The sequence below is a fragment of the Tympanuchus pallidicinctus genome, unplaced genomic scaffold, assembly GCF_026119805.1.
Source record: "Tympanuchus pallidicinctus isolate F22 unplaced genomic scaffold, pur_lepc_1.0 scaffold47, whole genome shotgun sequence".
Classification (NCBI taxonomy): domain Eukaryota; kingdom Metazoa; phylum Chordata; class Aves; order Galliformes; family Phasianidae; genus Tympanuchus; species Tympanuchus pallidicinctus.
This window is the reverse complement of record NW_026294766.1, coordinates 646,257-670,408: the sequence shown is the minus strand read 5'-3', so window position 1 is coordinate 670,408 and position 24,152 is coordinate 646,257. Positions and strand designations below refer to the sequence as shown.

At 58.7% G+C, this 24,152-nt stretch overlaps 2 protein-coding genes across 3 annotated transcripts; both read right to left on the bottom strand.

Moving 5' to 3' along the window:
- Nucleotides 1–615: 615 nt before the first annotated feature.
- Nucleotides 616–2,627, bottom strand: LOC128090503 (uncharacterized). Its single transcript, XM_052702899.1, has 2 exons — nucleotides 2,370–2,627; nucleotides 616–2,183 (listed from the first exon to the last, which is right to left on the bottom strand). Exons 1-2 carry the CDS (start codon nucleotides 2,567–2,569, stop codon nucleotides 1,097–1,099), a joined length of 1,287 nt encoding a protein of 428 aa, XP_052558859.1. The 5' UTR covers nucleotides 2,570–2,627; the 3' UTR covers nucleotides 616–1,096.
- Nucleotides 2,628–2,849: 222 nt separating this feature from the next.
- On the bottom strand, nucleotides 2,850–24,017 carry SLC11A2 (solute carrier family 11 member 2). Of its 2 annotated transcripts, none has more exons than XM_052702871.1 (17): nucleotides 23,909–24,017; nucleotides 19,186–19,272; nucleotides 18,153–18,283; nucleotides 17,317–17,442; nucleotides 15,658–15,777; nucleotides 14,334–14,440; nucleotides 14,169–14,239; nucleotides 13,523–13,590; nucleotides 13,029–13,184; nucleotides 11,751–11,909; nucleotides 11,548–11,634; nucleotides 10,788–10,907; nucleotides 9,116–9,265; nucleotides 7,447–7,520; nucleotides 7,194–7,347; nucleotides 6,683–6,736; nucleotides 2,850–3,309 (listed from the first exon to the last, which is right to left on the bottom strand). In XM_052702871.1, the coding sequence occupies exons 1-17, from the start codon at nucleotides 23,952–23,954 to the stop codon at nucleotides 3,232–3,234; spliced, it is 1,788 nt and encodes a 595-aa protein (XP_052558831.1). In that variant the 5' UTR covers nucleotides 23,955–24,017; the 3' UTR covers nucleotides 2,850–3,231. The 2 variants fall into 2 exon arrangements, with proteins under 2 accessions (XP_052558831.1, XP_052558833.1); XM_052702873.1 differs by lacking the exon at nucleotides 23,909–24,017 and adding an exon at nucleotides 23,121–23,254.
- Nucleotides 24,018–24,152: the final 135 nt, after the last annotated feature.

The following is a 24,152-nucleotide window of genomic DNA, read 5'->3' as shown; positions in this document are numbered from 1 at the left end:
CATAGATGGATCTCCATCCCATAGATCCCATTAGCATCCATCCCATAGATGGATCTCCATCCCATAGATCCCATTAGCATCCATCCCATAGATGGATCTCCACCCCATAGATCCCATTAGCATCCATCCCATAGATGGATCTCCACCCCATAGATCCCATTAGCATCCATCCCATAGATGGATCTCCATCCCATAGATCCCATTAGCATCCATCCCATAGATGGATCTCCACCCCATAGATCCCATTAGCATCCATCCCATAGATGGATCTCCACCCCATAGATCCCATTAGCATCCATCCCATTGGGATCTCCATCCCATAGATCCCTGCCCCATACAATCCCTGCCCTATAGATCCCCACCCCATGGCACTGAACACGTGGGCACCAAAAGCCGTGCTTGGCAACAGACTTAATGAGAGATTTAACGAGTGCAGCGCTGTAATTAGAGACCGAACACAAGGAACACTGCATGACCCCAGCATGGTAATTAACCAAGAGTGAAATGAACCAAATGAAGGCCAAACTAATCGGGAAAGGAACAACTGCATTGACTGGGGACTTCGGGACACACTGGGGACAGGTTGGGGACACAATGGGGATACACTGGGGACAGGTTGGGGACATGATGATGCGTGGGGGACATGTTGGGGACACACTGAGGACACACAGGGGACACGATGGGAACACATGGGGGACACACTGGGGACATGCTGGGGATCCATCAGGGACACATGAGGACATGCTGGGGACACATTGGGGACATATTGGGGACTCATCAGGGACACATGGGGGATATGGTGGGGACACAACAGGGACAAGCTGGGGACACACTGATGATGCATTGGGGACACATTGGGAACACATTAAGGACACACAGGGGACACATTGGGGACATTCAAGGGATCCATGAGAGACACACTGGGGACAGGTTGGGGACACATTGATTGATTACACATTGGGGACATGTTGGGGACACACAGAGGACGTGATGGGGGCACATTGGGAACACACTGGGGACACATTGGGGACATGTGGACACACAGAGGATGATGGGGACACACTGGAGACATGGATGGGGACATATTGGGGACCCATCAGGAACACATGGTGGACATGCTGGGAACACACTGGGGACACACTGAGGGTATGTTGGGGACACATTGGGGACACATTGAGGACACGCTGGGGACACAGTGGGACACGCTGGGGACATGCTGGGGATCCATCAAGGACACACTGAGGATATGTTGGGGACACACTGGGGACACATCAGGGATACATGGGGGACATGTTGGGGACACGTTGAGGACACACTGGGGACACACTGAGGATATGTTGGGGACACAACAGGGACATGCTGGGGACACACTGATGTTGCACTGGGGACACATCGGGGGCACATTGAGGACACACAGGGGACACATTGGGGACATGCTGGGGATCCAGCAGGGACACACTGGAGACATGTTGGGGACACACAGGAGGACACATTGGGGATATGTTGGAGACACACTGAGGACACACTGGGGAAACAGTGACGGCACACTGGGGACACGGTGAGGATATGCTGGGGACACATTGGGAACACAGTGAGGACACACAGGGGACATGGGAACACAGTGGGGACACACTGGGGACATGTTGGGAACACACAGGAGGACACATTGGGGACATGTTGGGGACACACTGACAATGTGATGGGGACACGTTGGGGACATATGGGGCACATATTGGGGACACCAGGGCCATGTTAGCGACACATTGAGGACACGATGGGGACTTTTTGGGGACCCATCAGGGACACATTGCAGACACATGGAGGATGTGTTGGGGACACCCCAGGGACACATGGAGACATGCCATCCCAGTGCCAGCCCAGTGTTATTCTGGTGCCACCCCAATGCCATCCCTGTTATTCTTGTGCCATTTTGGTCCCATTTTGGTGCCATCTCAGTCCCACCCCAATGCCATCCCAGTGCCATTCCTGTGTCATTGTGCTCCCATTTTGGTTCTGTTTTGTTGCCACCCCAGTGCCACCCCAATGTCACCATGGTGCCACCCCAATGCCATCCCTGTGTCATCCTGGCACCATTTTGATCCCGTTTCGGTGCCGTTTTGGTGCCATCCCAGTTCCATCCCATCACCATTGTGGTGCCACCCCAATGCCATCCCTGTGTTATTCTGGCTCCATTTTGGTGCCATCCCAGTGCCACCCCAATGCAGCGCTGGTGCCATCCCAATATCATCCCAATGCCACCCCAACGCCACTGTGGTGCCACTCCAGTGCCACCCTGTGTTATTCTGGTTCCATTCTGGTGCCATCCCAGTTCCATCCCAACATCATCATAGTGTCACTCCAATGCCAACCCAACGCCATTCTGGTTCCATCCCAGTGCCATCCCAGTGTTATTCTGGTCCCAGTTCCATCCCATTGCCGTAGCTGTGCCACTCCAGTGCCATCCCTGTATTCTGGCACCATTTTGATCCCATTTTGGTGCCATTCTGGTGCCATCCCAATACCACCCCAATGCCATCCCAGTTCCATCCCAACACCATTCTGGTTCCATCCCAATGCCACCCCTGTGTTATTCTGGTGCCACCCCAGTTCCATCCCAACATCATCATGGTGCCAACCCAATGCCATCCCAGTTCTGTCCCAACATCATTCTGGTTCCATCCCAGTGCTGCCCCTGTGTTATTCTGGTACCACTTTGGTGCCATCCCAATGCCACCCCAACACAATTCTGGTGCCATCTCAATGTTATCGCAGTGCCACCCCAACGCCATTCAGGTTCCATCCCAGTGCCATCCCTGTGTTACTCTGGTCCGATTTTGATGCCATCCCAGTTCCATCCCAACGCCATTCTGGTTCCATTCCAATGCCACCCCAACACAATTCTGGTGCCATCCCAATATCATCCCAATGCCACCCCAACGCCATTGTGGTGCCACCCCAGTGCCATCCCTGTGTTATTCTGGTCCCATTTTGGTGCCATTCTGGTGCCATTCCAATACCATCCCCATGCCATCCCAGTTCCGTCCCAAAGCCATTCTAGTGCCACCCCAATGCCATCCCAACATCATCATGGTGCCACCCCAACGCCATTCTGGTTCCATCCCAGCGCCACCCCTGTGTTATTCTGGTGCCATTTTGGTGCCATCCCAACGCCGTTTGTTTCCATCCCGGTTCCGTGGTGGCGCTGCTCCCATCTCCAGCTCCCATTCCACATCACCGCGTCACCGCCGCCTCCACGCCGATGTTGTTGAGGAGGAAGAGCTCCGGGCGTGCAGCGAAGGCCCAGCAGCGCTGTGGGGGGGGGAAGGGGAGACCATCAGCACTGCCCCAAAAAATGGGACCAGAGCAACAGCGGCACCGAGCTGCGCGCCTTGCCCCAAATCTGTGTGTGTGTGTGTTGTCACACCCAACGTGGCACTGTTGCACCCAACGCAGTGTTGTCACACCCAATGCGTTGCTGTCACACTCAACATGGTGTTGTCACACCCAATGTCTTGTTGTCACACTCAGTGTGGTGCTGTCACACCCAACGTGGCACTGTTACACCCAGCGCAGTGTTGCTATCACACTCAACATGGTGTCATCACACCCACCATGGTGTTGTCACACCCAATGTGGCACTGTAACCCCCAATGCAGCGTTGTCACACCCAACATAGCATCATCACAGCCGATGTAACCTTGTCACACCCAACCCGGTGTTGTCACACCCCATGGAGCACCGTTAAACAGTGCAGTGTTCTTACACCCAACATGGGGTTGTCACAGCCAACACAACGCTGTCACATCCAATGTGATGCTGTCACACCCAACACAGTGTTGTCACACCCAATGGAGGTTTGTCCTACCCAGCACGGCGTTATCACACCCAGCACAGCACTGTTACACCCACTGTGGGGTTTCCACACCCAACGCAGCACTGTTGCACCCAACACGGCGTCATTACACTCCAGGCGTTGTCAATCCCAGTGTAGTGTTGTCACACCCAGAGCACTGTTGTCACACCCAATGGGTTGCTGCCAACCCCCAATGTAGCACCGTTACACCCAACGTGGGGTTTTCACACCCGACATCGCACTGTTACACCCAATGTAGCATTGTTACACCCAATGTAGCACTGTTACACCCAACATGGTGTCATCACACCCAATGCAGCATTGTCACACCAACACAGTGTTGGCGCACCCAACGCAGCACTGCTGCACCCAACACAGTGTCATTACACCTCATGCAGTGCTGTCACACCCAACATAGCACTGTCACACCCAATGCAGAGTTGTTACACCCAATGTAGCACTGTTACACCCAGCATGCTGTCACCACACCCCACACGGTGTTGTCACACCCGAGGCACCATTGCTACACCCAATGCAGGACTGCCGCACGTGGCACAGCGTTGTCACACGCGACGCAGTGTTGTCACACTCAGCACAATGTTGTCACGCCCAGTGCAGCACTGCTACACCTGACAAAGTGTCACGGCGCCACACCTGACGCAGCACTGTTGCACCCAGCGGAGGTTTGTCGCACCCAACACAGTGTCGGCGCATCCAACACAGCGCTGTTACACCCAACAGGGCGCCGTTACACCCGACGTTCTGTTGTCACACCCAGCATATCATCGTTACACCCCACACGGCGCTGTCACAGTTACACTCAGTGTAGCACTGTTACACCCGACACAGCAGTGCTGCCACACCTGACACGGCGCCAGTGCACCCAGGGCAGTGTTGTCTCGCTCCACGTAGCATTGTTACACCGTTGTTACACCCAGTGTAGGACTGTCACACCCAACACAGCACTGTTACACCCAACATGTTGCTGTCACCCCCAATACAGCACTGCTGCACCCAACACAGCGCCGTTACACTCTGAGTAGCATTGTCACACCCAGCATGGTGTTCTCCCACCCAACACCCCCAACGTAGTGTTGTCACACCCAATGGAGGCTTGTCCCACCCAGCACGGTGTTGTCACTCCCAGCACAGCACTGTTACACCCACTGTGATGTTTCCACACCTGACACAGCATTGTCACACCCAATGCAGCACTGCTGCACCCAACATGGTCTCATTACACTCCATGCGTTAATCCCAGAGCACTGTTGTCACTGTTGTTGCTGTCAACCCCCAGTGTAGCACCATTACACCCAACGTGGGGTTTTCACACCCAACATAGCATTGTTACACCCGACGTAGTTTTGTCACCCCCAACATATTGTTGTTACACCCAACATGGTGATGTTACACCCACTGTAGTGTTGTCACCCCCAACATATTGTTGTTACACCCAACATGGTGATGTTACACCCACTGTAGTGTTGTCACCCCCAACATATCGTTGTTACACCCAACATGGTGCCATTACACCCAACGTGGCACTGTTACACCAAACATAGTGTTGTCACACCCAACACAGTGCCGCTACACCCTATGCAGCGTTGTCACACCCAGCGCAGCACTGTCACACCCAATGTGGTTCTGCCACACCCCACAGTGTTCTCACACCCCATGAGGCACCGTCACCCCCAACCTCACACAGTTACACCCAACACAGTGTTGTCACACCCCACGCAGTGTGCTCACACCCCATGTAGAACCGTCACACCTGACGCACTGTAATCACACCCAACGTGGCACTGTTAGAGCTGATGGAGCGTTGTTACACCCAACACAGCGTCGTCACACCCGATGCAGACTCGTTACACCCAAAGGAGTGTTGTTACAACCGACGCGGTGTTGTCACACCCGACGTAGCATCGTTACACCCGACGGAGTCTCATCAAACCCGACGCAGTGCTGTCGCACCCGATGGAGCGCTGTTACAGCCAACGCAGTGCTGTCACACCCAACACAGCGTTGGTGCACCTGAGGTAGTGTTGTCACACCTGATGGAGTGTTGTCACACCCGACACAGCATTATTACACCTGATGGAGCGCTGTCACACCCGGCGCAGCACTGTCACAGCCCATGTAGCGTTGTCACACTCAACATAGTGTTGTCACACCCGATGCAGCGTTGTTAAACCCGATGGAGTGTCGTCACAGCCCACGTAGTGTTGTCACACCTGATGCAGCGTTGTCACACCCGGCGTAGTGTTGTTGTTGTCGCACCCGATGTAGTGTTGTTGTCATACGCCACGTAGTGTTGTTGTTGTCACACTCAACGTAGTGTTGTTGTTGTCACACCCCATGTAGTGTTGTTGTCGTCACACCCAACCTCATGTTGTCACAACCAACGCAGTGTTGTCACCCCGCCATGTCGGCGCCGCACAGCAGTGCCACAGTTCAGTGTCACGCGTTGGTTTGTGTGTGCAAACGTTGTTGGTGGTGCTCAGTGCCCGGGGAGGGCGCACACACACACACAGACACACACACACACTCAGGAATGTACACACACGATGACACACACAGAGGGGGAACGCACACAGGGATGCACACATACACAGGTGTGCAAACATAGATGGGCACATGGGGGCACGCACACACACACAGGGATGTGCACCCATGGGGACACATTGGGATGCACACACACAGGGCTCACACACACACAGCTCACACACACACGCAGACCCGTGCTGTCACACTCGCACACGCGCGCTGCGGGCGCTACTTGCCGCCGTGCGCAGGGCTGGGCTCGGGCAGCAGGCTGCGCGTGACGCTTACCGTGCTGCCGCAGGACAGCGCCGAGGCCCCCAGCGCGATCAGACACAGCCAGGTCTGCAACGACAGCAGGACGGAGCCTCACATCCCTCCTGCCCCACGTGTGCTCCTTCCTGCCCCACGTGTGCTCCTTCCTGCCCCACATGCACTCCTTCCTGCCCCACATGCACTCCTTCCTGCCCCATGCACTCCTTCCTGCTCTACACATGCCCCTTCCTGCCCCATATATCCTCCTTCCTGCCCCACGTGTTGCTCCCTGCCCCACATGTGCTCCTTCCTGCCCCAAATGTGCTCCTTCCTGCCCCCCCATGTTGCTTCCTGCCCCCCATGCAGGACCCCCAAGCACAATCATCCTGTGGTTCTCTGACCTTCAAGGACCCTTCGATCCCAACCACCCATGGCTCTTTGACCTTTCAGGACCTTCTCAACCCAACCACCCCACGGCTCTCCAACCTGTCAGGACCCTCCCAACCCAACCACCCCTCAGTTCTACAATCTTGCAGGACCCGCTCACCAGGTACGCGACAAAGGCCAGGTAGACAACGCTGAGGATGGCCGCGCCGACGTAGAGCCCCACGTGGTTCAGCGCCATCACGTAGGCCACCACGAAGTACATGTTGATGCTGCACACCAGCAGGATGACGGCGCCGCCGCCAATCTTCCAGAACCTGCCGGCGGCATGAGCTGAGCACAGAACCCCCCTTCCCTCCCCCCTCCCCCCTTTTGGGCCCCTCCGGACCCCCCAGCCACCCCTTCATCGTACTCACAGCCCGTTGGCAAAGTCGTTCATGACGCTGGGCAGACTGGTGAAGGTCAGCACTGGGATGAGGGCAAACGGGAGCTGAAATGGAAGGAGGAGGGGTGAGGAGGGGAGTCCATGCAACCACTGAGGGTGCTGTGATGCAGAGAAAGGGATTTCGCCCCTATGGGAAAAGTGTGGGGCCATGGAGCGGAGAGGGTTGGGCTGAGGGACGTGGTGACCACGGAGCTCCATCCCGGCACAGGGAGCTGACGCCCACACTGCCAGAGCCCCGTCGTGCTGCCAGCACCCTGTGCAGATCCACCACAGTCTCCCCTTCTTTGTGGCTCAGCCATCCCCCCCCCCCCATCGCTCAGGGTCAGGATGACGAGTGGATTCCCACCCCCCCTGCATGACAGTCGCTCCTCTCATCCCATCACTGTGCAGCCAGGAGACAAGCGCTCTCCTGTCCCCTGCTCCACGTTACAGCTTCTGCCCCTTCTCCCATCTCAGTGCACTCAGATTTGCTGGTTCCTGTCCCCTCCTTTGCATTACAGCTGCTCCCCTTCGTCTCATCTCACCCCATGTCTGGCTGACAAGCAGATTCCCACCCCCTCCTCCACGCTACAGCCCTGCAACAGACAGACAGATGAAGGCCACTGACACGTCACCTTCCAGGACCCTTCCATCCCAACCATCCCGTGGCTCTGTGACCTTCCAGGACCTTTCCATTCCAACCATCCTATGGCTCTATGATCTGCAAGGACCATCCAAACCCAACCACCTCACGGTGCTGTGATCTTTCAGGCCCCTTCCAACCCAACTACCCCATCGTTCAACGACCTTTAAGGACACTGCCATCCCAACAATCCCACATCACTCTGTGTCCAGGTGACCAATGGGCTCCTGTCCCCTGCTCTGCACTGCAGCTGGTCCCCATCATCCCATCGCTGTGCATCCAGCTGACGAATGGATTCCTGTCCCCTCTTCCACACTGCATCCATTCCCCCTTGTCCCATCACTCCACGTCTGGGTGACAACGCCTTCCTGTCCCCTCCTCCACATCACAGCCATTCCCTTTTGTGTCCCATAACTGCCAGGTGACAAGCAGACCCCTGTCGGCTCCCACAGGGACAGACCAGAGGCAGCCAACCCCCCCCCTCCTGCCCCACTGATAGAAGCTGGGATTGGGGCAGCCTTCCCCCACGTGCCCCACTCTGCAGGAAGGAATCCCAAAGGAAGCAATGGGATGTCAGGGGGAAATTTGAATGGCAGGGAAGTTCTGTGCTCATTCAGCATGGAGAAGAGAAGGCTGGGGGTGAGCTCAGTGCAGCCTGCAGTGCCTGAAGGGAGCCTGCAGCCAGGAGGGGAGGCAGCTCTGTGCAAGGGGAGATGGCAGCAGGACGAGGGGAAATGAAGTTGAGGGAGGGCAGATGGAGGTTGGATGTCAGGGAAGTTGTGTGCTGTGAGAGTGGTGAGGGGCTGAACAGCTGCCCAGAGAGGCTGCGATGCCCCGTCCATCCCTGGAGGGGTTGGAGGCCAGGCTGGATGGGGCCCTGGGCAGCCTGGGCTGCTGTGAAACGTGGAGGTTGGTGGCCCTGCGTGTGGCGGGGGGTTGGAGCTCCGTGATCCTTGAGCTCCCTCCCAACCCAACCGTTCTGTGACTCTGTGGATGCGTTGCAGAGCCCCCAGCCCACCTGCAGGCTCATGAGCACATTGAGGAAGTCGTTCATCCCCGTCAGGTGCTCCACGTCCTGGAAGATGGCCACAAAGAGGGTGGGGGTGATGGCGATGGAGCGCGTCAGCAGCACACGGGCAAAGCGCGACCAGCGCAGGTTGAGGAAACCCTGAGGAAGGAGAAGGGTGGTGATGATGGGGGTGATGGGGGGCAAAGGGGGGCGATGGGGGCAAGGGGGCAGAGGAGATGTGGGGAGATGGGGAACGGTGAGCAGAGGGGAGCATGAGGGGAGAAGAGAGCTTGGAGGTAAGGCTGGAGAGCAGAAGAGAGAAGAGGGTGCAGGAAAGGCAGGAGAGGAGTGGAAGAGGAGAAGACAGAAGTGAGATAAAAGAGAAGGAGAACTGAGAGGAGGATGAGAAGATGCAGATAGAGAGAAGAGCAGAAGAGCAGCAGAAGAGGACACACGTGGGGCGGGTGAAGGAGGAGAAGAGCAGAAGGGGAAAATGAAGGGATACAACCAGAGAGAAGAAGAGGAGAGGATACAGGAAAGGCCAGGGAGCAGAAGAGGAAAAGAAGGCATGCAACCGTTATATAGGAATAGAGTGAGAGAGGAGGAGAGCTGAGAGGAAGACGAGGAGATACAGAGAGAGAGGAGAGCAGAAAAGCAGCAGAGGAGGACACACAAGGAAGAGGAAAAGAAGGGACACAAGCCAGAGAGAAGAGGAGAGGATAAAGGAGAGACCAAGGAGCAGAAGAGGGAAAGAGGATAAAGGAAATACAGGATAGAAGGGGAAGAGGTGATAGGAGGCTGGGGAGATAAAGGTAAGAAAGAGGAGCTGCAGAGCAGAACACAGTAGGGCAAGTGAAGGAGAAAAGAAAGGAAATAACCCAGAAAGAGGAGGAGAAAAGGAGAAGAGAGGATACAGGAAAGACAAAAGAGGAGCAGAGTGGAAGAGGAGAGGGGAAGAAAGAAGGGAAGGAGAGCTGAGAGGAAGATGAGGAGATACAGAGAGAGGAGAGCAGAAGAGCAGCAGAGGAGGACACACATGGGGCAGGTGAGAGAGGAGAGCAGGAGGGGAAAAGAAGGGATACAACCCAGAGAGGAGAGGAAGAGGAGAGAGGAAGCAGGAAAGACCAAGGAGCAGAAGGAAAAAAGAGGATAAAGGAAATAAAGAAGAGGAGGGGAAGAGACGATAGGAAGGTGAGAAGATAAGAAAGAAGAGCAGCAGAGGAAGATGTGTAAGTGAAGGAGGAGAACAGAAAAGGAAAAGAAAGGAAATGAGCCAGAAAGAGGAGAAGAGAGAAGACAGAAGAGGAGGAGGAGAGCAGCACAGGAGGACGTGTGGGGCAGGTGAAGGAGAAGAGCAGGAGGGGAAAAGAAAGGATGCAGCAATGAGAGAAGAGGAGCAGAATGGAAGATGAGGAGAGAAAAGTAAACCAGAAGAGGAGGAGAGCTGAGAGGAGTGTGAGGAGAAACAGATAGAAGAGCTAAAGAGCAGCAGAAGAGGAAGGAATTTGGGCAGATGAAGGAGGAGAAGAGCAGAGGGAGAAAAATAATGTAAATAAGAAAAAAGAGCAGAAGAGAAGCAGAGTGGAAAGGAGACGCTCCAGGACAGAGAGAGGAGAAAAAGAGAGGAAAAGGTTCAGAGGGAAAAGCAGAAGTGAAGGGGGAGGAAAGCAGAGGGCAGCACCTCCATGACGAACTGCCCTGAGTACGTCCCGGTCATGGTGGAGCTCTGCCCAGCCGCCAGGATCCCAATGGCCCAAATGTAGAGAGCAGCTGGGCCAAAGTAACAGCCCAGCACTGCGCCCTGCAACAGACAGACAGATGGACGCCACTGACACGTGGCCTTCCAGGACCCTTCCATCCCAACCACCCCATGGTTCTGTGATCTTTAAGGACCCTCCCATTCCAACCATCCTATGGCTCTATGATCTGTAAGGACCATCCAAACCCAACCACCTCACAGTGCTGTGATCTTTCAGGCCCCTTCCAACCCAACTACCCCATCGTTCAACGACCTTTAAGGACACTGCCATCCCAACAATCCCATGGCTCTTCAATCTTTTAGCACCCATCCAACCCAACCATCCCACAGTCCTGTGATCTTCAAAGAGCCTTGCAGCTATCAGAGCTGCGGCTGTGCTATCAGAGCTGGGGGCTGTTATCAGAACTGCGGGCTGTTATCAGAACTGGGGGCTGTGCTATCAGAGCTGGGGGCTGTTATCAGAACTGGGGGCTGTTATCAGAACTGGGGGGTTGTGCTATCAGAGCTGGGGGCTGTTATCGGAACTGGGGGCTGTTATCAGAACTGGGGGGTTGTGCTATCAGAGCTGGGGGCTGTTATCAGAACTGCGGGCTGTTATCAGAACTGGGGGCTGTGCTATCAGAGCTGGGGGCTGTTATCAGCAGCACAGCCCGTTATCAGCAGTGCTATCAGAGCTCCTCACCCCTTTGTAGATGTCCACCTCCAGCGTGGTGTTGTCGCTCGGGAACAGCCCTGTGTGGGCACTGCTGGTGTTGGCACAAACCTCGTGCTGCAATGAGACTCCAAGCGCTGCTGGGGGGCATCGAGAACCCCGCTCTGCCCTCCCAGCTCAGCCCAGTGCCTCCCTCCCCCCCCCCAGATCCCCTCCCCCGGCCCCCAACTCACCACATCCATGTTGGTTTTCCCATAGAAAGCCTCGGCGAAGACAGAGACGACGAAGACGTTGATGATGAAGGAGACGAAGAGCGCAATGCACGACTCAGCAAAGAAGTATTTGTTGGCCTCACGCACTTCCCGTGGGTTGGAGCGATTCACCTGGCGGGACTGCAAGGGGGGGGCAACGGGAATGCACCCATGGGTGCACAGAGGGGGAGAGTGCAGGGCGTGGGGGCGCAGGGTCAGGGGGTGCAGGGTGAGGGGGTGCACAATGAGGGTGCAAAGTGGGGGATGAACAGAGTGTGAGTTGCACACGGGGGGCTACAGAGTGGGGGTGCAAAGTTTGGGGGTGCTGTGTGAGGGTGCAAAGTGGGGGACGCACAATGTGAATGCACACGGGGGGGTGCATCGTGGTGGTGCACAGAGTGGGGGGTGCAAAGTGTGGGGGGCACAAAGACGGGCGCATGGTGGGTGCTGTGTGAGGGTGCAAAGTGGGGCGGTGCACAGGGTGGAGGTGCACAGAAGGGGGTTGCAAGTGTGAGGGGGCACAGAGAATGTTTGGATGGAATGAGGGTGCGCGGGGGGGGGGTGCAAAGTGTGGGGGTGCACAGGGAGGGGGTGCAGAATGAGGGTGCACAGAGTGAGCTGTGAGGGTGCAAAGTGTGAGGGTGCCAAGTGTAAGGGGAGCACAGAGAGGGTGGTGCACAGAGTGGGGGTGCACAATGAAGGTGCACAGAGGGGGGGTGCAAAGTGTCGGGGTGCAGGGCGTGGGGGTGCAGAATGAGGGTGCAGAGTGAGCTGTGAGGGTGCAAAGTGTGGAGGGGGCACAATGAGGGTGCACAGAGTGAGTGCACTGTGTGTGGGGGGGTGAACAGGGTGGAGGTGCATGTGGGGGGTGCAAAGTGTGGGGGTGCACAGAGAGGGTTTGCACAGAATGAGGGTGCACAGAGTGGGGGTGCAGAATGAGGGTGCACGGAGTGAGCTGTGAGGGTGCAAAGTGTGGGGGTGCAAAGTGTGGGGGTGCAAAGTGGGTGGTGTGTGAGGGTGCAAAGCGTGGGGGAGCACAATGAGGGCGCACAGAGAGGGGGTGCACAGTGAGCCCTGCCCCCACGCATGAGGTCGCTGCTGGGTGCAGCTGCAGCTTTGCCTGCACGGACCCCAGCACCATGGGGAGATGCTGCACAGCGCTGACCTGCAGAGCTCACGGCTGTGAGCTTCCAACCCTGCTGCAGCACAGCTGCTTATTGCAGGGCTGCTTATTGCAGGGCTGCTTATTGCCGGGCTCACCTTGACCAGGGCAGAGTGCAGGTACATGTTGTGGGGCATGATGACGGCCCCCACGATGCCCACAGCCTGCTCCAGCTGTGGGGTGCCGCAGCCCCGGCACCCAGGGACAAACAGCCCCTGCAGCACCTGCTTCTGGTTCGGCTTCACCGTCACATACTGAGGGAAAAAAGCAACGCTGGGCTCAGCTCTGTGCTCAGCTCTGTGCTCAGCTCTGTTCCCAGCTCTGTCCCTGCCTCTGTGCCCACCTGTCCCCACCTCTGTCCCCAGCTCTGTCCCCACCCCTGTCCCCACCTCTGTCCCCACCTCTGTCCCCACCTCTGTTCCCAGCTCTGTGCCCACCCCTTTTCTCAGTCCTGTCGCCAGCCCTGCCCAGCTCCGCACAGCAGACCCCCCTTTGTGATGCAGGGACTCTCCATGCTGTGCTCTCCCATCCCAGCTCGGTTTGGGCTCTGTGGCTGCACAGCACGCCCTGCCTCCCCAGCAGCATGCAGTACCTCATATCCGAAGGTCAGCGCCATGATGGTGATCAGGAAACCAAAGAACGCCTCCAGCTTCCTCAAACCTGCAGGGGCAGCACCAGGCTCAGTGTGCTGCTCACTGCTGGACCCACCTCCAGACCCCAGCATCCACCACAACGCCATGGCACCCACCACCCAACCCCAGCATCCACTTCCAGACCCCAGAATCCACTCCCAGACCCCAGCATCTCCCATCCCCAGACCCCATATTCACTCCCAGAACCCAGCATCCCCCACCAGACCCCAATATCCATTCTCAGACCCCCATCCCCAGACCCCAGTATCCAACACCAGATGCCGGCATCCCCCCCATACCCAAGTATCCAACACCAGATGCCGGCATCCCCCCCATACCCAAGTATCCATCCCCATACTCCAGTATCCATCCTCAGACCCCATTATCCACCCCCAGACCCCAGTATTCCCCACCAGACCCCCCCATCCACTCCCAGACCCCATTATCCACCCCAGACCTTAACATCCCCCACCAGACCCCAGCATCCACCCCCACGCCCCAGTTTCCACCCTCTGACCCCAGTCTCCACCCCCAGCCCCCACTATCCACCCCACACCCCACTACCTCCCACCACACCCCAGTATCCCCCCCCCAGCCCCCACTAACCGTATTTATCCAGGAAGAGGAAGACGAAGGTGTCGGCGATGGTGATGAGCACTCCGCCCCACAGTGGGATCCTGAGGGTGGGTGTGGGTGTCAACAGAGGTGCCAAACCCCCCAGAATCGGCCCCATCTCCCCCCCCACAATGAGGACCCCCCCCCATTACTCACTTCCCCACTGACAGCAGGTTGATGGCGATGGCTGAGCCAATGACCTCCTGCATGTCAGAGCCGATGATGGCGAGCTCCACCATCAGCCACAGGATGATCCGAGGCACCTGGGGGGGGACAGGGGGAAAAAAACACTGCTGAGGAGGAGCAGGTGGGGGGAGAGGGGTGAGCTGTGCCATGAAGCACTGGGGTGGGGGGATGGTGGAGGGCAGGCTGTGAATGGTGCCACGCAGCCCTGGGAAGGGGGAGAAGGAGGGGTGGGCTGGGAGTGAATCCATGCAGCCGTGGGGAGGGGGAGAACATGAGGGATGGGCCATGAGCAGCGCCCTGCAGACCTGGGGAAGGGGAGAAGGGGAGAGGGTCCAATATGAAATGGGGAGGTTGGTGGCCCTGCGTGTGGCAGGTTGGAGCTTCATGATCCTTGAGGTCCCTTCCAACTCTGGCCACTCTGTGATTCTGTGATTCTGAGAGGGGTGGGCTCTGTGCGGAGCCATGCAGCCTTGGCGGGGAGGAGATGGTGAGGGGTGGGCAGCGGGGGGGCCCTGCAGCCATGGGGAGGGGGGGGAAGATGAAGAGTGGGCTGTGAGCAGCACCCTGAAGTCACGGGGAGGAGGAGGAGAGAGGTGAGCTGCTAGAGATGCCATGCAGCCATGGGGGGGAGGAGAAGGTGAGGGGTGGGCAGTAGGGGGTGCCATGCAGCCATGGCGGGGAGGAGATGGCGAAGGGTGGGCTATGAGAGGTGCCATGCAGCTGTGAGATGGGGGAACATGAAGGCTGGGCTGTGAGCAGTGCCCTGCAGTTGTGGAGAGGGGGAGAAGGTGAGGGGTGGGAGTAGAGTGGTGCCATGCAGCCATGGGGAGGGTGGGAAGATGAGGGGTGGGTTAGGTGGGTGAGGGTTAGAGTTAGGGTTAGGGTTAGGGTTAGGGTTAGGGTTAGGGTTAGGGTTAGGGTTAGGGTTAGGGTTAGGGTTAGGGTTAGGTGAGTGGCCATGAAGCCATGGGGAGGGGGAGATGAGGGCTGAGCTGTGAGTGGTGCCATGCAGTTCTGGTGAGGGGGAGCACATGGGGTGGGTTGTGAGCAGAGCCCTGCAGCCATGGGGAGGGGGAGAAAAAGAGGGGTGGGCAGTGAGCAGTGGCATGCAGCCATGAGATGGGAGGTGTGGTGAAGAGCGGGCAGCGAGGGGTGCCCTGTAGCCATGGGGGGGGGGAGGGAGACAAGGGATGGGCTGTGAGCAGCGCCCTGCAGGTCTGGGGAAGGGGAGGAGGGGGGTGGGCCGTGATCAGAGCCCTGCAGCCAGTGCCCCCCACCCCCCCTCCCCACTCACCCTGTGGTACTGGCGATGGCAGACCTCAGCCAGGTGCAGCCCTGTCACCACGCCGAGCCGTGCCGCCAGGCGCTGCAGCAGCAGCCCGATCACCGTGGCCAACAGCAGCACCCAGAGCAGCTGCAGGGACAGGAGGGGGGCGAAGCGCTGAGTGCCGCCCGGGGACCAGGGAGCAGAAGTGGCGGAGCTCAGTGCAGCCATGGATCACAGCAGAAACGGCTGAGCTCCTCACGGATCACAGGACGCCCCACCAGCGCAGCTCTGCGCTGCTCCGCACCCTGCATCCTGCCCATCCCAACCCCAACCCCTCCTGTCCCCTTGCCCTGACCCCAAACCCTTCTACCCCAACCATAAACCCTCCTGCCCTGACCCTAAATCTTTCTACCCTGACCCCAAACCTTTCCAAACCGACCCTAAACCTTCCTGCCCTGACCCCAAACCCTCCCCAACCTTAAACCCTTCTATCCCAACCCTGTGTCCTCCTCTCCCAAGCCCAACCTTTGGATCTTGACCCTAAATCCTCCTGCCCTGTCCCTACCCCTCCACCTGCCCCAACCTTAAAGCCTTCTTTCTTAACCCCAAACCCTCCTGCCCTGACCCCATACTTTCCTGCCCCCTCCCTAACCCCTTCTGCCCTGCCCTTAAATCTCTCCACCCCGACCCCAAATCTTTCAATCCTGATCCTAAACCCTTCTTCCCCAACCCTAACCCTCCCATCCCAACCCCAAAGTTTTCTACCCTGACCCAAACCTTTCTGCCCTGACCCTAAATCCTCCTGCCCTACCCCAAATTCTCCTGCCTCATCCCTAGCCCTTTCTGCCCTGACCCTAAATACTCCTGCCCTGACTCTACCTTTTCTGTCCTGACCCCAAAACTTCCTATCCTGTCTCTTCCTTTCTTGCCCAGACCCCAAACCCTTCTACCCTAACCATAAACCCACCTGCCCTGACCCTAAATCTTTCTACCCTGACCCTAAACCTTTCCAACCTAACCCTAAACCCTCTTGCCCCAACCCCAAACCCTCCTGCCCTGCCCTTAAACCCTTCTACCCCGACCCTAAATCTTTCTGCCCCAACCCCAAATCCCCCAGCCCTGAACTCCAACCCCCAGCCTCAAAACCCTCCTACCCTGATCCTAACATTTCTGCCCTGCCCCAAACCCTCCTACCCTCATCCCAAATCTTCCAGCCCTCACCCCAAACCTTCACCAACTTTAAACCCTTTTACCGCAACCCTAACTTTTCTGCTCTAACCCTAAACCCTTCTATGCTGACCCTTTTTGCTCTCACCCCAAACCTTCCTCCCCTGACACCCAACCTTTCTGCTCCTATCCCAAACCCTCCACTCCCAGCCCCAAACCTCTCTGCCTCGACCCAAACCCTCCTCCCCTGACCCCAAACCTTTCTGTCCTCACCCCAAACCTCTCTGCCTTGACCTCAACACCTCCTCCCTTGACTTCAAACTTTTCTGCACCAACCTCAAACCTTTCTGCCCTGATCCCAAACCCTCCTCCCCTGACCCCAAACCTCTCTGCCTTGACCCCAAACCCTTCTGCCCCTGCCCCAAACCCTCCTCCCCTGACCCCAACTCCTCCTCCCCTTACCGAAGTCCTCCTGCCCCCTCTCCAGCCCCCCCCCCCACACCCTTCCCCCATTCAGACCTTGAACCCCGCCACAGCTCCAGACTGCAGGTCGGACTCGATGTTGCCGGGGTCGAGGTAAGCGATGCTCATCAGGAAGCCCGGCCCGGTGAATGCCCACAGCTTTCGGAAACTGAAGCACGAGTGCTGTGCAAGGAGGGGTGGCCCTCAGCCCCAGGGGCACCACAGACCCCCAGGGGCACCACGGAGCCCTGGGAGCACTGTGGACACCCAAGAACAGCATGGACCCCTGGGAGCAGCACAGACCCCCAGGAGCAATGAGGACCCCCAGGAGCACAGAACCACGGACCCCTGGGAGCACTGTAGACCCCCAGGACTGCTGCAGACCCCCTGGAAGCAGCACAGACTCCCAGGAGCACCATGGACCTGAATGAACAGCATGGACTCCCAGGAGCCCTGCTGACCCCCAGGAGCAATGAGGACCCCAGGAGCAGCACAGATCCCTGAGAGCACCAGAGGTCTCTAGGAACTCTGTGGAGCCCTGGGAAGAGCACAGACCCCTGAGAGCAGCGCAGACCTCAGGGAGCACCATGGACCCCCAGGAGGAGCACAGACCCCCAGAAACAGCGCACACCTCTGGGGAACCACCCTGGACCCTCAGGGTGGGGGTCCCTGCACCCTGGGAGCAGCACGGACCCCCAGGAGCAATGAGGACCCCCAGAAACACTGTCGACCCCCGGGAGCAGTGAAGACCCCCGCAAGCACCAGGGACCCTGGGAGCAGCACAGCCACCCAAGAAGAGCTCAGACCCCCAGGAGCAGCGCAGATCGGACCCTCAGGAGCAGCACGGACCCCACCCTGGGTGCTGGGGGGGGTTTGGGGGGCCGCGCACCCACCGTCTCATCCTCGGGGATGGGGATTTTGCTGTCGAAGTAAGTGGTGAAAGGTTCATCCTCCTCCCCCTGCAGCGGCTGCAGCGCATTCCTGCTGCCCGACACGGAGCCGATGCTCTCGGCGGGGCCGTCCTCTGCGGGAGGGGACACAGAGAGGACGGACGGAGTGAGGGCGGCACGGAGAGCGGTGGTGGGGCGGATCGGGACCCCTAAAACCCCCCCCAACTCCCCCCCCCCACCACCACTCACTGCTCTCCGCCATCGCGCTGTGAGCGGCGGAGCGGCACGGAGCGCTTTGCCATTCCGCTCTTGCATCATCGCAGCGGCAGCGCTCCGCCCGCTCCAAACCTCTTCCCTCCACCCCCCCCCACCTCCATCCACCGCCCAGAGATTTGCACAACGGGGTCACAGAGGAGCCGGTCCGGCTGGTCTGGCAGGGATGGGTGGGCTGCGCTCCCCCCCCCGTGACTTGTGGGGCAGAGAGAAATAGGGCAGAGCTGTGGGGCAGAGATGTGGGACAGACACGGGACAGAGACATGAGGCAGAGAGAAACAGGGCAGAGCTGTGGGACAGATATATGGAGCAGAAACGTGGGGCAGAGCTGTGGAGCAGACTTGGGGTAGAGAAAGACATGGGGGGTAGAGGTAGAGACATGGGCAGAGATGTGGGGCAGAGAGAAACAGGGCAGAGCTGTGGGACAGATATGTAGGGCAGAGCTGTGGGGTAGAGATATGGGGCAGAGATGGGACAGAGACGTGAGGCATAGAAACAGGGCAGAGCTGTGGGACAGATATATGGAGCAGAAACATGGGGCAGAGCTGTGGGGCAGACGTGGGGTAGAGAGAGACATGGGGCAAAGACATGGGCAGAGATGTGGGGCAAAGAGAGCTGTGGGGCAGAACTGTGGGGCAGAGCTGTGGGGCAGATACATGGGGCAGAGACGTGGGGCAGAGCTGTGGGGCAGAGCTGTGTGCAGTACTGTGGGGCAGAGCCCCATTTCTCCCCCCTGGACGATCTCAGGCTGAGCTCCACTCACCGCCGGATGCTCTGAGGTTGCTGTAGGGCGGCCCCATGGCTGAGCGCTGCTCTGGGCCCGGGACGGGCTCTAAAGGGGTTCCGTTGGCTGCAGTGAGAGGGGGAAGATCGGTTATGGGGCAGCGGGGGGAGGAGGGGGGTTATGGGGCAGTGGGGGGCGGGGAGCAGCACCTGGCTGTGGTACGAGGTTGTGAAAGCAGGGCTGCAATTTGCTGCCGTGCAAAACACCGCACCCTTATGGGGCACGTGGGGCTGCGCCAGGAGGGCAGCGCCGCAGCGGGAGACCAACGCTGCCAACAACAGCACGACCAACACCGCCAACACCGCGACCAACACTGCAACCAACACTGCAACCAACGCTGCCAACACCGCCAACAACACCGCCAACACCACAACCAACACTGCAACCAACACTGCAACCAACACTGCCAACACCACAACCAACACTACAACCAACGCTGCCAACACCGCGACCAACACCACAATCAACATTGCAACCAGCACTGCCACCAACACCACATCCAACACCTCCACCAACACAACCAACGCTGCCAACAACACTGTGACCAACACTGTGAACAACCCCTCCACCAACACCTCAACCAACACAATGACCAACACTGCGACAACACGTCCAGCAGCTCCACCAACACCACCACCAACACTGTGACCAACACCACCACCAACACCACATCCAGCATCTCCATCAACACCATAACCAACACCACCAACAACACTGCGACCATGCTGTGACCAACACTGCATATCCAACACTACAACCAACACTACAACCAACACTACAACCAACACCTCCACCACTGCCGCCGCCGTCCACCCCCAGCACAGCAGCCCACAGCAGCGGCGTCCCTGCAGCCCATGTTAAAAACTGATGGCAAAACATCCACCGGTAATTAACGCCATCTCCACCGGTAATTAACAAACCCAGAGATCGGAACCAATTAAGAGGTGCGTGAAGACGACTCCCAGGCTGCTCAGGGCAGGAAGGCAGGACGGCACCGCCGCCCATCAGTGCAAACACGGCGCTGACCTCGGGCGGGATGAAGTGCACTGGGAGCGCCGCTGATTGCGGCTCAGCAAACAGCCCCGGGGCCTCGGCTGCACCACGGAATGCAGCCGGGATGCCAGCGGCCACCGCAGCCCCAGCCTGCGGGGCACAGAGCCGCCCGGTGCCCTCCATTGTCCCCACTGCTTCCCTGTGTCCCCCATTGCCCCCCAATGCTTCTCATTACCTCCCATTGCCTCTCATTGTCTCCCAGTGCCCCCCATTGCCCCCCAGTGCTTTCCAGTGCCTCCCTTTGCCCCCCAGTGCTTCCCATTGCCCCCCATTGCCCCCAGTGCCTCCCATTGCCTCTCATTGTCCTCCACTGCCCCCCAGTGCCCCCCACAGTGCTTCCCAGTGCTTCCCATTGCCCCCCACAGTGTCCCCCCATTGCCTTTCATTGTCTTCCAGTGCCTCCCATTGCCCCCCAGTGCTTCTCATTACCTCCCATTGCCTCTCATTGTCTCCCAGTGCCCCCATTGCCCCCCAGTGCTTTCCAGTGCCCTCCATTGCCCCCCAGTGCTTCCCATTGCCTCCCATTGCATCCCAGTGCCCTCCAGTGCTTCCAAGTGCCTCCCATTGCCCCCTACTGCTTCTCATTGCCACTCATTGCCCCCCAGTGCCTCCCAGTGTCCCCAAGTGCTTCCCAGTGCTCCTCAATGCCCCCAGTGACTCTCATTGCTTCCCAGTGCTCTCCAGTACCTCCCAGTGCTCCTAGTGGTTCCCACTGCTTCCCAATGCCTCCCATTGGCCCTCAATGCTTCCCAGTGCCCTCCAGTGCCTTCCCAGTACCTCCCAGTGTCCCCACTGCTTCCCAGTGCCCCCCAGTGTCTCCCAGTGCCTCCCACTGCTTCCCAGTGTCTCCGGCTGCGTTCTATGCAGTGTCCCCCCAGGGAACCATTGGCCATCGTGGTCATCAGATCACACTGCTGCCTCAGTCAACTTCTGGTCAACTCTTGGTCACCCTGTTGGTCACCCTGTCGACCACCACTGGCCTTCATGGCCATCAGGGCACACTGCTGCCTGATGGTCACCGTATTGGCCAACTCTTTGCCCACCACTGGTCTTTGTGGCCACCAAGGCTCACTGCTGCCTCATGGTCACCCTGTTGTCAGTCCATTGGCCACCACTGGCCTTCATGGCCATCAGGGCACGCTGCTGCCTCACAGTCACCCTACTGGCCAACTCTTTGCCCACCACTGGTCTTTGTGGCCACCAAGGCTCACCTGCTGGCTCACAGTCACCCTGCTGCTCACCATTGGCCACCACTGGCCTTTGTGACCATCAGGGTACACTGCTGCCTCACGGTCAACTTCTATTCACCCCTTGGTCACGCTCTTGGTCAACCCTTGGTCAACCCATCGGCCACCACTGGCCCTTGTGGCCACCAGGACACATTGCTGCCTCCTGGTCACCCTGTTGTTCAACCTGTTGACCACCACTGGCCTTTGTGACCATCAGGACACACTGCTGCCTCACGGTCAACTTCTGTTCACCCCTTGGTCACCCTGTTGGTCAACCCCTGGTCAACCCATTGGCCATCACCAGCCTTTGTGACCACCAAAGCACACTTCTGTCTCACAGTCCCCCTGTTGGCCACCAGGACCCCTACGCCCTCCTCCCCACAGCTCCTTTCCCACAGCTCAGCCCCTGATCCTCACATTCCCTGTGTTTCCTGATGGCTCTCAGCCCCGCGGGCCACTTGTCAGTGTCACCACCCATCACGAGTGCTCCGGGCCCCGGGGGAGGAACACTGGGAGGGAGCCCAGTGAGAACAATTCCAGGCATTGATGCAGCAGGGCTGCGTGCTGGGCTTTGATGTCAGCGCTTCCTTCCTGCCCCTGGCGCAGCCAGCTCTCCTGGCACAGCCCAAAATGCTGAGCATGGGGAGAATGTTGGGGGGCTGCAGTGTGTGTCGTGGTGACAGGGGGTCGTGGTGGTGCTGGGGTGGCAGGGACACTATGGTCACGGTGACACTGGGATCACGTTAACATTGGGGTCATGGTGACGTTGGGATCATGGTGACAGCAGGCTCACAGTAACATTGGGGTCATGGTGATGTTGGGGTGGCAGGGACACTGTGGTCATGGTGACATCGGGGTCATGGTGACATTGGGATCACGGTAACATTGGGGTCATGGTGACATCGGGGTCATGGTGAAATTGGGGTCGTGGTGACATTGGGCTCACAGTAGCATTGGGGTCCTGGTGACATCAGGGCCACGGTGACATCGGGGTCACAGTGATGTCTGTGTCGCAGTGGCACTGAGGTCACGGTGACATTGGGATCAGTGATTTTGGGGTCACGGTGCCATCAAGGTCACTGTAACATCAAGGTCACAGATAAATGGGGGTCACAGAGACATCGGGGCTGTGGGTGACATCGGGGTCATGGCTACATTGGGGTCACAGCTATATAGGGGTCGTGGTGCCATTGGGTGCTATTGGGGTCACAGTGACATCAGGGTTGTGGCTGACATTGGGGTCACGGCTATAGAGGGGTCAGGGTGCCATTGGGGTCGTGGTGCCAATTGGGATCACAGAGACGTCGGGGCTGTGGGTGACACCGGGGTCACGGATACATCGGGGTGGCGGCTCTGTAGGGGTGGCGGAGCCGCTGGGGTGGCGGTCGGGCAGGGAGTGCAGGGCGTCTGAGGGCAGCGGCTTCCTTCTGTCCCCACACGGAGAACACCGAGTCCCGCGGCACCGCACGGAGCCCCGTAGCCCCCGGGACCCCCCGCCCTCTTAACGACCCCCCGCGGAGCCCCCCGCCCCTCCACAACATCCTCACGGACCCCCGGTGCCGCCCCCTCTCAACCCCCGCCACCCCACAGCCCTTCGGGACCCCCCCGCTGTCCCCCCCCATGTCCGCTCACCGCCGCCCCCGCTCCCGCCCAACGCCGCCGCCGCCACATTCTCCGCGCCGGCCCGACTGCGCTCGGAAGCGCTCGGAGCACTTCGGATACCGGAACTCCATTAGGGAGCGCTCGGCATCGCTCGGGTCCTTTCGGACCCGCTCGGGTTCACTCAGCGCCGCTAGGCTCGGGAGCGCTCGGATCCGTTCGGAGCCGTTCGGCTCAAGATCGCTCAAGTCCCTTCGGCGCCGCTCGGCTCGGGAGAGTTCGGCACATCTCGGCTCGGGACCGTTCGGGTCCGTTCGGACCCACTCGGGTTCACTTAGCGCCTCTCGGCTCGGGACAGTTCGGGTCCGTTCGGCACCACTCGGCTCGGTAGAGCTCTGGTCCGTTCAGACCCACTCGGGTTCACTCGGGCTCGCTCGGTTCGGGAGCGCCCAGCACCTCTCGGCCCGGGACCGCTCGAGTCCGTTCGGCGCCGCTCGGCTCGGGACCGCTCGGGAGTTCGCCCGGAGCAGCGTCTGGCCGCCGCGCAGCGCGGTTCTATTGGGGCAAAATGCCTTTTTTGGGGGTTCTGCGACAATTCCGGCCCTTTTCCACCAAGAAAACATTGGTTTTCCGTCACCTCAGTGCCTCCCGCTGAACTGTGGCTGACACTTCCTGAGAAGTTCACACCGGAGAACTCCGCCACCCCCAGAAAAAAAAAAAAAAAAAAAAAAAAAAAAGAGCCGAAGAGCATCCTCCCAAAAATGCCCAAATCCCCCAAAACCGTTCCCCCAAACGCCCAGCCGGCAGCACGGGGCCCTCACCCATCTCCGGGGTGCCGCGGGGCTCCGTGCTCTGCTCCCCAGCCATGGTGCTCCGTGTCCCCGCTGTCCCCACCGCCCTATAAGTGCTGTCCCCACCCGTGGGCAGAGTCCCCAGTGGAGCACAGGGCCACCTGCTGCCCCCCGAACAGCTTTGATGTGCGTCCCGATGGCTCCTGGCCCCTTATCGCCGCTGTCCTCATTAACAGTGCAGCCGTAATTAGCGCAGGGTCTGGACTCTGCTCCT